Below are 13,154 nucleotides of genomic sequence, written 5' to 3' on the forward strand. Positions count from 1 at the left end.
AGGGCTCCAATTATTTCCATCAGAGAGGTATTGGCCTTTGTAGGATCCATGCTCACCATATCAGTTCTAGTTCCCTGGTTTTTTGGGCTGCTCAAACTGTCATAAATTGGGACATGGCAGTCGTGCCTAGCAACTGGAGTGGGAGGCAAGTCTGGTGGTTAGGAACAAAGTGAGAGCAAGGCTGGGAACAAGCAAACACAGGAGCTATCACAGCCATGGGTGAATGTTTTGAGCAGCTACCAAACTGTTGCGGCTGCTGGGCTCAAGAGCACGGGTCAGGCAATGTAGCCAATCAGACAGCCTACTACAAGCTAGCTGTGCTCGTTAAGTTGCCTGGAGACTGGCTCTGCTGTAGGCCCTGATTCTTGACAGTACCTTTCTCATCCCATTCACTATTGCTCTTTCTCTGACACTTCTGTCTACCCCATGGTCCCCCAAGTGAGTTTTGCCTCCTCCTTCTTTCCAGTCCGTTAGTTCCTTCAGCTTCCAAAGAAGCTCATTCAGGTTGGTGCCTTCCCTTCCAATCTACACAGATTTCCTGGAAAGTACCCATAGTGCCAGCATTGCATATTCCCAAATGCCAATTTACCATTATTTAATTAGTGGTAAATATGGTCTTTCTCTAAGATAGTCAACATGCAGCTGATTGGTAATGGTAATTCTGAGCAACTGTCACTTTGTTGTGTTATTTGCAGCAGATAAAATGATTAAACCTGTATCAGTCATTTGGTATTACAGAAAGTTATCGAAGGGTAAGTCTTTACTTGCTTTGAAAATTAAAATCTCAGTCTTGCCTTGATATTTTCCCATGTTTTTCTTTGCTTTTCAATGACAAAGAAAACCAATAGTCTAATCCAGTTGACATAAATCCAGTTTTTATAGTGGTTGTCAAAACAAAATCTGTTTTCCAACAAACACACCACATATATGCCAGTTTTTCCTGTTCTAAGTACAAGGAGAAAACTGAGCAAATGCTGACCGTTTAATGGTGATTACTGGGATTAACTGAGTTTCCAAAAACATTAACAATTAATTAATATATTGTATTGTTGGGTTTTTGACACTGCAAAAGTTATCCAAAGTAAAATCTTTCCTATGTAAAAGAAATTGAAACATTATGTATGGAGTTCTCAAATATGAAGAGAGAAACTATTTTATTTGCCTGGACATCCACAGATTTGGTTTGGTTTGGCACTTGTGGTCTTCAATACTTAAGCACAGATATACGATATATAGATATATCGACCTTATGGAAATTGATACCCTATTTTTATAATATAGACTTTTGAAACCTAACTAAAAACAATGAAAGTAAAATATTTATTTAACAAAAGAAAGTTACAGCCATCAGCCACTCTCAAGAGATGAAAATGCGACATAAACAGACCCAAGCACATTGTTTATAGATATTAAAGTAGCATAATGTACACTGCAACATAGATAATTGCATTCTGTCTACAGCAGTTTCCCCTGTAGTTTATTTGCATCAATTATTCTTCAGTTATCCTCCTGGCTGCCATGTTTCTTTTCAAAGCTGACTTCATTTCAGTGGTGGGTGAAGCAATACCTAGGTATACTGTACAGTATGTATAGGGCCCTACCAAATTCAGGATCCATTTTGATCAATTTCACAGAGAGAGATTTAAAATTGGTCAATTTCATGATTTCAGCTATTTACACCTGAAAGTTCACAGTGTTGTAACCATGGGGGTCCCAACCCAAAAGGTACCCGGAAGTAGGTCTAATCTCCCCACCACACCCTCTCCTCAGAGCTACCATGCAAGGGAAGGACAAGTCCTGTCTCTCCCCAGCCCAGCAGGGACTCACAGCTAAGAGCTCCCTGGCTAGGGCACCTCCAGGAGCAGGGGGATATCGGACCCATCTCCACAAGTGTCCTCCTGCTGCAAGAACCTCCGGGGCTGGAGCTTCCTGCAGCAGGGGGAGGCACTCCAAGGTGGGTCTGATCTCCTCCTGAAAGTGAGAATGGCCGTGCAGGGGAAGGACAAGTCCTCTCCCAGCCCAGCCGGGACTTGCAGCTAGGAGCCCCCTGACTAGGGTTCTCCCAGCAGCAAGGGGGAGATCAGATTTCACAGGGAAGGGCTTATTTCACAGTCAGTGACAAATTTTTCACGGCCGTGAAATTGGTAGGACCCTAATTATGTAATATGTTTTGTGCTCCTGTGAAATGAAAAGCACTGTATAAGATACTCTTAACGTGCTAATTCCAATATTTTACTTGTATAAAGGCTGAAGAGATAACTTTAACAATTGGTCAAGCATTTGACCTGGCTTACAGGAAATTTCTGGAATCTGGAGGAAAAGATGTTGAAACAAGAAAACAGATTGCAGGGTTACAGAAAAGAGTAAGTCATACATATTTGTTGTTTCTCTTGATGAAAATTATATACTACTGTAATTTTTTACAAATTTCTGTGAAGTATGCTGGAGCATAAGTTGCAATACTATACTGTACTAAGGACAGAAGATTATTAAGAGACTCCAGAAACACTAAAAAAGAGGACAATAATCTATGAAAGAATACAGTGTGCATCTTTCCATCATCCTGAAAATTCACAAGTGCTAAGAAATTTATTACATTTTCAAATAAAATGAGGCATTTGGGTCAATTATTAAACACAATTACTAGCTTTTTGGTCATTAGTTTGTCGTATAGTGTTAAGAAGAGCAGATCTCAAATAAATAAAGAAAGAAAAATGTTACTCATGATTTATAGCTAAAATTAGATACATCAGAGGATGAGTATCCCAGTAGCTGTTACAATGATTGTTTGTTTTGTAGATTCAAGAACTAGAAACTGAAAATATAGAACTGAAAAATAAGGTACAAGATTTGGAGAACCAGTTAAGAATAAATCAAATACATACATCTCCAGTAAGTACATGGATACAACTATGTTTTCCAGCCAAGATTGGTATAACTTAAAATTATTTAACAACATCTTTGTGTTCTGATAACAAATACAGTATTCACACTATTTCTGATTGTTATAATTAACACACTATAATCCTATATTTAAGTAACAGTAAGATTGTGACAAACCAACAATTGTAGGAAAATTAAGTTATATTCAATAAATGATGCTTCCTTAACTCAGCCTGTTGTGCCCTGATGTTGCTGTATATATGCAAACTAATTTTTCTCAGACACACAAGCAGACTACCTAAGGATGAAGAGCAAAGTCCTGTGTCCAAAGGATCTGGTTCAGTGTGCCAACCCTGCACTTTGTAACTCAGGATTTCTTAATAACTTTCTGTCACAAACATATCGTTACTTACATCTACTGTTTTGTCTATAACTTACTTCTCGTTTTAACAAGTTTTATGTTCTTCTGAAATTCCCTAGTAGAATCACATAGCCCAAGAGCCATTATGATCTTTCATGCAAATAAGTACTTAAAAGATTGGCTCACTAGTTATGACTGCAAGCAAATGAAAGTCCATTATCCATGGAAATATTTTGCCTTCTTCAGAATCAGTGGATATCGATTTTTATGGAATTTTTAAATGGCAGATTTAGATATCTAGTTAGTGAACTATTAAAAGTATAGGTTGTTTAGCAGACTGACCCTAATGGCTCTAAAGCAGTTATAATTTATTGTATCCAAATATATTTACATCGCTGTAAAAAAAAAAAAACAGTTGATGTGCATATACAAGTCCTTATGAAAAGTATCTAATTTTTCATCTAAATATAATTGATGAAATGCTGGTCCTATTGAAGTCAATTGGGATAGAATTACATCCCTTGAGTCTATATATTTGTCCAAGCAGAAAAATAATTTGCCAATTTTTATTTTTTTATTTTCTTAAGTCAGAGTATTTTTTTGAATTACAGAAGTATCCACACATTGTACAGTGCATTTGCTTCAATTTTTACAGTTGTGTAAATTAAAATTTGGGCCTACCACATATTTTGAAAATGTGGGTTTTTTTCATCTTGTTTCCGGCCTGAAACTCCATTATGCCTGGTATCAGCCTTAAGTGAATGTTTACATTTTGATCCACAAAGCCCCCCAGAGTCTGTTTATTATAGCAATGATACTTTATCAGTATTATCACTATCCTGAAATGAAGTTTGGTGGAGGTCTGTCTCCATAATGTCATCAAGTGTAATAGTAACATGTGACCGGAATGGCTATGATTGTATATATGAAGGTCTTTCTTTCATAGGGACTTATATGAATCCCTCAGTGAAAACTGTAAATTGTATATGATTTCTGACTTACTATGCATTCAATCAGAAGCACTAATCCCTCAGGCCAAATCCTCAACCTTTATTCAGGATTTTTTCCTATAAGAGTTGATCCTTTATTGGTAAACCTAATTATTCAATTTGTCTAATAGCAAAATTAACTTTTATAGTAACCCTGTGATAGATACATTCTTCTTATAAAAGAAACAAAAAAAACAATATTTTCCTGTTTAGCTTTTTGGTCCAAGAACCATGTGTTCATTATGTGTGCATCCAGTGTTGATCACAATGGGACCCAGGTACCTGATGGGGCCTCTTGGTACTTAAACAATACAAATAACATATGAGATTGTAAATTGCAATTGTATAATGGCCAAATTATGCGCTTCACTGATTGGGAATTATTATTATTGGCATTGTGGTAGCAATGTGTATATGCTTTCTGTGTATTATTTCAATGTGACTTCTGGCACATGGTTCTGAGAACAGAATTTGACCTTAGGACAGCTGTTCTTTTGTGTGGTGGAATGCCTGTGAGGAAATCTGCAATACAGTCTTAAAAGTACTGGTTTAAAGCATTTTTGCACATTGTTTTCTTTATTTTATTTGCTAGTGAATATAAGACACACAGATGTTAATATCGCATTTACATTTCATACCCATTAATTACAAGAATAACATATCTAATCATATATTTTCAAAAAATCATCTCCAAAATGTTGTTTCAAATATAATCATACTCTTTTTGTTATTTCTTTAGATTGAACATTTAAAAAGAAAGACTTACCATATAGAAGTTCTAATAATTAGAATTACAGTAAGAACTACCCAGCAGCATAAATATTAATATATAAATTAATTCTGCCAGCCAGCAGCCTTAAATAATCAAACAGAGATAACAGTGTATCTCAGCTAATCAGCAATAAAAAAGAAATACTCCAGGAAAACTTCTCATTCTCATATCTTACCTCGTAACATAACTTTATCCTTCCCGCAAAATCCTATCAAACAAATAGCTTTTGCAGCATGCCCAGAAGGTCATTTGAATAGGCCAAAGCTGTTTGTATTACCTCTATAATAAAATGAGCAGGTACATGTAAGAGAGAGGTATGGAATGAGAAAAAAAATTGTTAAATATAATAGACCAGTGCTTTACATAAACTGTTAATTAAATAAGTTTCAGTAATGGAAAATATCTGCAAAGATAGTGTGATCAGGGAACCTGCAAAACTTCAATTCCCATTGTCCAGCCACACACAGGAAGAAAAAAAAAATAAGGCTGCACCTTTCTTAATTTATCTGGGATCACCCAGCAATAAATTGTACAGCGCTGGTCACCATTCTTTTCTTAATCATTTCCATCTATTTGGGAGGGCTGCCATCAGCCCTTCCCCTTCCCAATCTGGTCCCATCCCATTGCTGGGACCTCTCCACCCTCCCGTCATAAGGGTTTAGAGGGTCTGGAAAAAGGGGGCTATTTCCCCCTTGTACTAGACATTAAGAGTCCCAACTCCCTTTTCCAGCTTCCCTAGGAAACCAGATCCCCTCCCTCCCCCACCACCCCTGCAATGAGTACCTGCACTGGACACCTGCCTAATTTGTGACATCTTGACCTCAATTCCTTACCTAACTCAACAGGTCCCTGAACTGCTGTGGGGAAGGCAAAACAATCCTCAGCACCTGGGCCAGTATGGCAGTGAGGGAAAAATTCCTTCCCAGCTCCAAAAGAGAAAAGGCAACTAGCACAGTGTCCACAGTAGATCATAAAATACTTGGTCCTACTCTGATCCCATGGGTGGGAGAGAGGGCTCTGCTGCTTCATGAAGAGAGAGGGTACAATTTGGATGGCACTGGATATAAATACCCTTCCCCCCCAGCTGGTCTGCCTGGTGGTTCAGTGTCTCCACCTAAACCAGTAACTTCTGGTTCCCTCATGGCTCAAAGAGCTACAATCCCTTTTCTTCCTCCTTGCCAGACAAAGTCCTGCAGCATTCAGTTGTGATGAGCATATTATAGTTAGAAGAGGCACTAAAAACTTTGCAGGATGTGGACTGGTATGTGTTTAAGGCTAAATTATGCTTAGTCAAACAAGGATATCTAAATTACTATGTTTTACAAAAGTAAAAGTAGAATGAATGTATCTTTTCTTATATTCTCTATACATTTCTGTGAAAAAAATTCGTGATGTTACTTAAAATAGTAATAAAAAGTAATCACAGGATTTTGCTAAAATTACTTTAATGCACTTTTTTAACAGGAGAATTTTTAAATTCATAGATCTAACCACTGGGAAATCTGCTTCCTCTTTTTTGCTTTTGTTTTTTTGTTTTTTTAAATGTATGACCTTTCTTGTGTTACTTGTTAATGAGCAGACACATTTTTCCAATTTGATGAAAATTTAACTTTCTGGGCAAAATATATTTCAAAGTCTGGACCTTTCTCAAAAAACTATCACATCTCAATAGCCAGCTAACCACTTCTAATAATCAGTGTGAAAAATGCAGCTTCTTTTTGTTAATTCTGCTCATTCCCCATTGAGATCTGTGCAGTGAACTTCATAAGGATATAATCTTGTAATGATGTAACACAGAAGAATTACTATATTCAGACAGAAAAATGTAAATCTAGTTTTGTTCATTCACATTTAAAATAGCAGATGGATTACTGTGTTTTATATGCTATAAGTGAAGTATGATAATGTGTATTGAGAGCACATATCTATTAGGCGTTTCCTAGTATGACTCAATAACACAAAGAGTTTGTAGTTGTTCGGGGGTACTAATCTTCATAGAAATTCACAGCATGTATCATAATTATTTCCTCTTGTTTTACAATGTGAAATTATATTTAAATTTTTAAGTATTAAATAATTTAAATCCACACTAAGAAATGCTTAGGAAATATCCTTATGAAAAGTCCTACATCTAAATTAGCAATACTGCAAAGATCGGACTGTCAATTGTTTCATTAAAAAAAAAACAGGAAGAAACTAGCTGGCATGGTGTATTAGTGATCTACTAATATTTTTAATACATCTGCCTATTTTTAGAGGAGATTAAAACATCTGAATCCAATAAACTTGAACATTACTAAGTGAATTTTAAGTGGGCAGGACTTGAACCTGTATAAATATACATATTTATGGTTTGTTTTTCTTTCCGTTTTTTTAAGTAATAATTTAAAAAACAATTCTTTTTAAAAGGTGCCAGTGTGGTGCTGGGTTTCTGACCCTCTTTTGGACATAATATCAAATAATTAGATCTATTCATATTTTCCATCATTTGGATATAACTATTTATATCTTTTCATAACATGGTGTATATCAGTTTTATCTTACAATTATTTTGTACATGGAGCTCCCATTTAACTTAATTAGTGTTTACATGTTAAGGGACTGCAGGACTGAGACCTAATACTCTGTCGCTGTGCAATGCTATAATACCACATGTGCTACTATTGGAACTAGGCTACCCTCAGTGAGGCAGTAGAAGAGCTCTGCTCTCTTTCCTGGTCAGCCCCCAACTGGGTAGGTCTCCTCCTTTTAAGCCCCCTTCTCCACACCTGACAATGCTGGAGGTGTAGCAGGGGAGGGTCCATTGGCTGTCCTTTAAACTCTTGTTGCCTTGGCACGGGTATGGTCCCATCCAAACTTATTTATTGTACAGAATTATAAACTATTAAATTAACAAAACTCTAACAAAAATTATAATTTAACAATTCTTCATCTTTATATTTCAATATCAAAATTCAGTATGTATCCTCGTAACTAATTTTTATTTGAATGGGGAATTATGAAAAAGCTGATGACCCTTTATGTCAACATTTCTTATCTTCTTTAAACATGGGTTTTCAGAGATCTTTTACTCAAAGTCCAACATTATGTTTGTGCATTATTACCAAAAAAAACCCCAATTTGTTAGTCATTTCCCCTGCATTGCATTTTGAGCGGTAGCTCAATTTTGGGGCCTTAATAATCATCATTCCCCAACAGTTCTCTCACACGCAGGTGAATGGGAAGAAATGAGGAGTGGTTCCTAGTTGTTCTAGTTCCACATCTGCTCCTGGGGCAATGCAACTATGCACTGTCTCTTGTTCAGGGCTTCTGGCAAAGCTACAATTGAGCTCTATGTGAATAGCCTTTTGAGCAAGAGGTGTGGAGCATTCATAGACTCACAGGCCAGTGCTCTATCCACTTGACAAGACTGCCTTTTTAATTACGAAATATTAACCTGATTCTATCTTGTGGACCTCTCCCAAGGAAAGGTATGGGTATGGGTTTGGCAAAGTATTGACTGGACTGGTGACCTGACTCAGCTCTACCTCTTGAGGAATTTTTTCAGTAACTATGAAGTACATGTGCTATGTGGATTCCAGATTCCTTCCCCTTCTCCCCAGATTCCTATGTCCTCAGTAAGGAATATTGAATTCTCTTAGAAAAATCTCCCAGGAACAGTTTTTTTAATCTTTGTTTAGGGATTTCTTCAGCACAAAAAAGAATTGACCAAAACCAGTCATCTTTGTTGAAGGCCCAGCACGTGAACTTGAGATTTTAGGGGACAACTTTCCATATAGAGGATACATAACTGGCCTGAGTATGATCATCATTACAGTCAAGTCAGAGCAGGGAGTCAAGGTAGCATGAGGCCAGTTCTTCCTCCTGCCCAGCCCAGCAAGTCCTACCTATGGATGGACTGGAAGGCGACATATCAAGTAAAATGGGGGATTTCTTTCTGATAGATGTATAAGATACAATGTAAAAGAGCAGATAAAATGGAGTGCTGACAATCGGAAATTAACACAGCTGTATTAACTTCAAAAGTGATTGGATACTGTAAACAGTATCTAATCAAATAATGTCTTTGAGTTTAGGGGGTGTAATTTTGTATGGAATATGTAGGATTAAATTTCCATCAAGTTGCATCTAAAAAGTCTAGTCACAAGACACTACAATTATAAACAGATATGTTCTATTTGTCTTAGATCAACTCAGTATGTTAACTGCACTTTATGGATACAAATGTATAACTTCATCTGTCATCCATGTCACATTTACTTTGGTTTTGGTTTGTTTTTTTTCTGATTTGTCTTCATCATATTAAATTAGCATGACAGTTAAAGAAAAGTAAAGACATATGCTCCATTAAAACCATTTGTTTTACTTAATATTAAGGATGTGTTAATTTTTATTATCATGATTTAAAGTACTAGTCTTCTTCCACTTTTTAAAATATTTGCTTTTTGCCTGTAGTGAATCTGAGGGATGTAAAAGGTTGTAAGTATATGTATATTTAGCTCTCAAGAATGGCCTGGGATGTATTAAACATTCTGGGCTAGATTCTGGTGCACTTTCTCATATGAAGTCCTATTAAATAATCCTTTTAACTTCATTGGCACTATTTGTAGATTGAGGTGCTATTCAGCAGAAGTACAAATAGCAGACTCTGGCCTTCGTGGTAAATTTCAGTGGTCAGGACTTGAATGTGTGATCTTTGTATTGCATATTAAAAGGTTCTTTTCAGCCCCTCAAATTTAATTCCTTCAGTCTCTTTCCTTTCTTTGTAGAGTGTGATATTGGGAAGTGACGGAGACTATTTCACTTTCAGATTCTCAAGGTAGATTGTGACTCCAATAATCTGCCCTTCTTACATGTGGAGAGCTCACATTAATTTCAGTGGGTGTTCTATGCATGTAGGAAGAACTGAATCTTGCTGCTAAGATTTATAGAACAGATCTAAGGGAAACATTTTATCTTAAAGCTATACAACTATGATTGTGTATAATTGCTATTTCTAATTAATGCTGGTGAGGTTCAGCAATATGAAGAATACTTGTGAGAAAGAGATGCTCATTGTAATAAAGGTTTTCTAGATTTTTAAAAACTGATAGTCTCACAATGTTGCAATAGAAGTAAAAGGTTTTCCCTTTAGGTGCCCTTATAATGTAAAGCTGCAGGTTTTTTTACAAGAGCAAAGGTTCCTATTCAAACAGAAGACAGTTACTGATATTCATATTCTAAAACCATGATTATTATTGATTTAATATCATTAAAAGGTATTTAAATTATAAGGACTAAGTCTTGACATTGATATTTACGTAATAATCCTACAAAATTCCCATGCGAAGAGGGATGGCAATTTATGGTCCTTATGCACTACAGAGGGATACAGTACATTTAGGCATAAAATGAGAAAAGACTACTCTACTAAACTTCACATATATTACTTTTTCTCTTTTCAAATACAGGATGCTACTATGAATGCTTGAATTTATTTCAAGTGTTCTACTCTGTGAGGGAAGACAGATGTATGTCTATGCATGGGTGATGTTGTGTGGCATTCTGCATGTAAACTTTTAAAAGCTAAAATTTGTTATTTGTTAACTGCCTGGCAGTTGAAATTTACAAACAAAAAAAGTTGCTATTGAGGACCCTGGAAAAGATCACATGGTATCACAAAGCAAAATCTTACTAGTGCCTTCTTCTCTTATCTAGAGTCCCTGAAACAAGTGGGAATGGTAGGTTATTTGTCCATTGTAATCAAGTCCTGTTTTAACACATGGCATGGACATGTGAAATGTAATGCAAAATCATTAATTTGATGATAAAAAAAATAGAAACAAGACTTCCCTAAATATTTTTTATATTTATATAGAGACAAGTTAAGTGGAGACAACTGGAAACTAAACAACTGGAAACTAAAATATACATTTTAAATGGACTTATTTAAAAGAGCGGAAATGTAGAAAAACAGCAGAAAATGGAGTTTGATATGGGCACATTATTTCTTAAACAATCCAGTCAACTCAAACTATGATCTAGTGGAGTGGTTCTCAACCTGCGACCCGCAGGCCACTTGCGACCCAGTCAGCACAGAGCGGCAGCCTATGTGACATTCTTAGGGCCATACAGGTAGTATTGGATGCATCCCACATAACACATTGCGAGACACATATGGTCAATAGGTTGAGAACCACTGATCTAGTGAGTTTCGGTAAGTGATTGGATGGATTTATAATGCTTTTGACTTCCTTTATAAAGTGCTTTGAGACCTACTGATGGAAAGCGCTATATAAGAACTAGGTATTGTAATTACACAGCATATGCTCTGCTGATATAGGTAACCCACTGAAACGACATGGAACCTGACAGCCACATAACTTGCAGTAATGGCAAATGCTAATAGAATGCATACCATGTAATAATGTCATGCATTTATTGCATTTCACTGGAAGTTCCTGGCACACACGACATTGTGTCCTTTTGATAATGCACATTATTAAGAAATCTGAGATCATGTGTTGTTCTGAGATGGAACACCAATTTGTAAGAAATTTGTATAAATATATAAATAAAAGTGTAACTAGGAATGGGAGAACTTCATATGTACAGGTTCTAAATTACTATGTAACCTTTTCAAAGGAATTCTTAAAACATTACTTTGCAGATTCATTATCATATTTGGAGCATTATTTCAGCATGGAGCTTCCTTGGGGCTTTAAAGAGGCTTGTCTGAGGGACTTAAATAGAGCAGCTCTGAAGTTATACAGCTCGGATACTGCTTTTCAGTCCAGCGGAGTATGACTGAGAAAGAACTGTGTTGCATGACAAAGATTTTTTCAAAATTATATTTTTAAAGGCTACTTCTTTTGGCCTAGGATTTTACAGAGCTGTAAATTCTAAATATTTTAATTTTTCAAATTTACATGTAGCCCAATTTCATCCTGAGTGTAAATGGATGGAAAACACTGATAGTAATGGAGTTTCACCTGTTTACACCTGGCATTAATTTGGCCCTAAGCTTTTAGCAGTGAATATATGACCTCTGATTCCCTTGTGTGAAATTCTGCTGTCACTTATTTAATCAACATCTCTACCAATACATGGTTATGGCGACTGCAATACCATCCAAGTTAACACCCTAATAATGCAATGGTGTCCTGAAGTGAATTTGAATTGGAAAGGGGAAAACAACTTTCAAAATAAAATATCTCTAGTTGCATTCATACACCAAGGCATTAAAAGTAATGAGAACCAAGGCAGAAAGCCAAAAGGAATTTTGATTATGCAGTCAAATTGTTCAGCAAAAGAACAAAAGAGAAAGTTAACCATCAAGTAGCAAGTCTTTTGCATGCATGTTTTGTCCATTACGGATTATGTAACTTTATTATTTTTACTGTTTCGATTTATATTCAGTACATTTCTAAAAAATTAAATCAGTTTCTGCATAATATTATTTTAAATTTTATTTTAGAATTATATCTATCAAAGCTGATAGTGATGATAAAAGCTTAAATAGTTGCTCACTATGATATATATCTGTCAGTGGAGAAGTCTTATGCAAAATAGATTAACACATTTGTTACCACTTCCTGAATAAGTCTGTGAGAAGTATTAGTAATACTATAACGTGGTTAGAAAGATGTGGTTTCCTTAGTTGGGAATAGACCCTCGGAGTTTCTGTACAGCTATACTCCTGTGTGGCATTTGAACTGTTGGCATGGGTATTGCTGCTGGCTATTGGTGTTTTTTTCTCTGTTTCATGCAGTCAGTCACTTGGATATACAGCTGAAGTTTCCATTACTCTTGTGTGTGTGCTGTTTACTTTTCCTCTGTGTTTTAGTGGTTTGGCAGTACATTAATCACGGGTCGTTCTTCCATTTGGTCTTGATTATGTGGGGGCAATCTGAATTTCTCTTTATTGGTTTCATATGGTGGTGCTGCTTACGTTTGTATCACAATAAGAGTTTAGATACTGCTTTTGAGAGAACTTGCACACACAACCTCAGTGGATCCCTGAGTTCATCTATTTATTTTAAATAAACCTATTTTCATTATTCAAAATATCTGGGTGTGCCTTTTTGCACTGTTGCTGCCTGAAGCAATCTAGAAGGGGATCAGCTCTACCCACCAGCCTTCATGGGGATATACAATTGATTGAAAGTGT

General features: G+C 36.1%; 1 protein-coding gene across 6 annotated transcripts in view; it reads left to right on the top strand.

Annotated features, from left to right (window-relative positions):
- GULP1 (GULP PTB domain containing engulfment adaptor 1) overlaps window positions 1-13,154 on the top strand; it is a 167,514-nt gene that overhangs the window by 114,777 nt on the left and 39,583 nt on the right. For all 6 annotated transcript variants that reach the window (XM_026647632.1, XM_024201152.2, XM_024201155.2 and 3 more), the window contains 2 exons: window positions 2,247-2,363; window positions 2,800-2,892. In XM_026647632.1, the coding sequence (XP_026503417.1) occupies window positions 2,247-2,363; window positions 2,800-2,892 (210 nt within the window). The remainder of the gene's footprint in view (window positions 1-2,246; window positions 2,364-2,799; window positions 2,893-13,154) is intronic.

This window comes from Terrapene carolina, unplaced genomic scaffold (assembly GCF_002925995.2).
Source record: "Terrapene carolina triunguis isolate 2854851 unplaced genomic scaffold, T_m_triunguis-2.0 Scaffold62, whole genome shotgun sequence".
NCBI lineage: Eukaryota > Metazoa > Chordata > Testudines > Emydidae > Terrapene > Terrapene triunguis.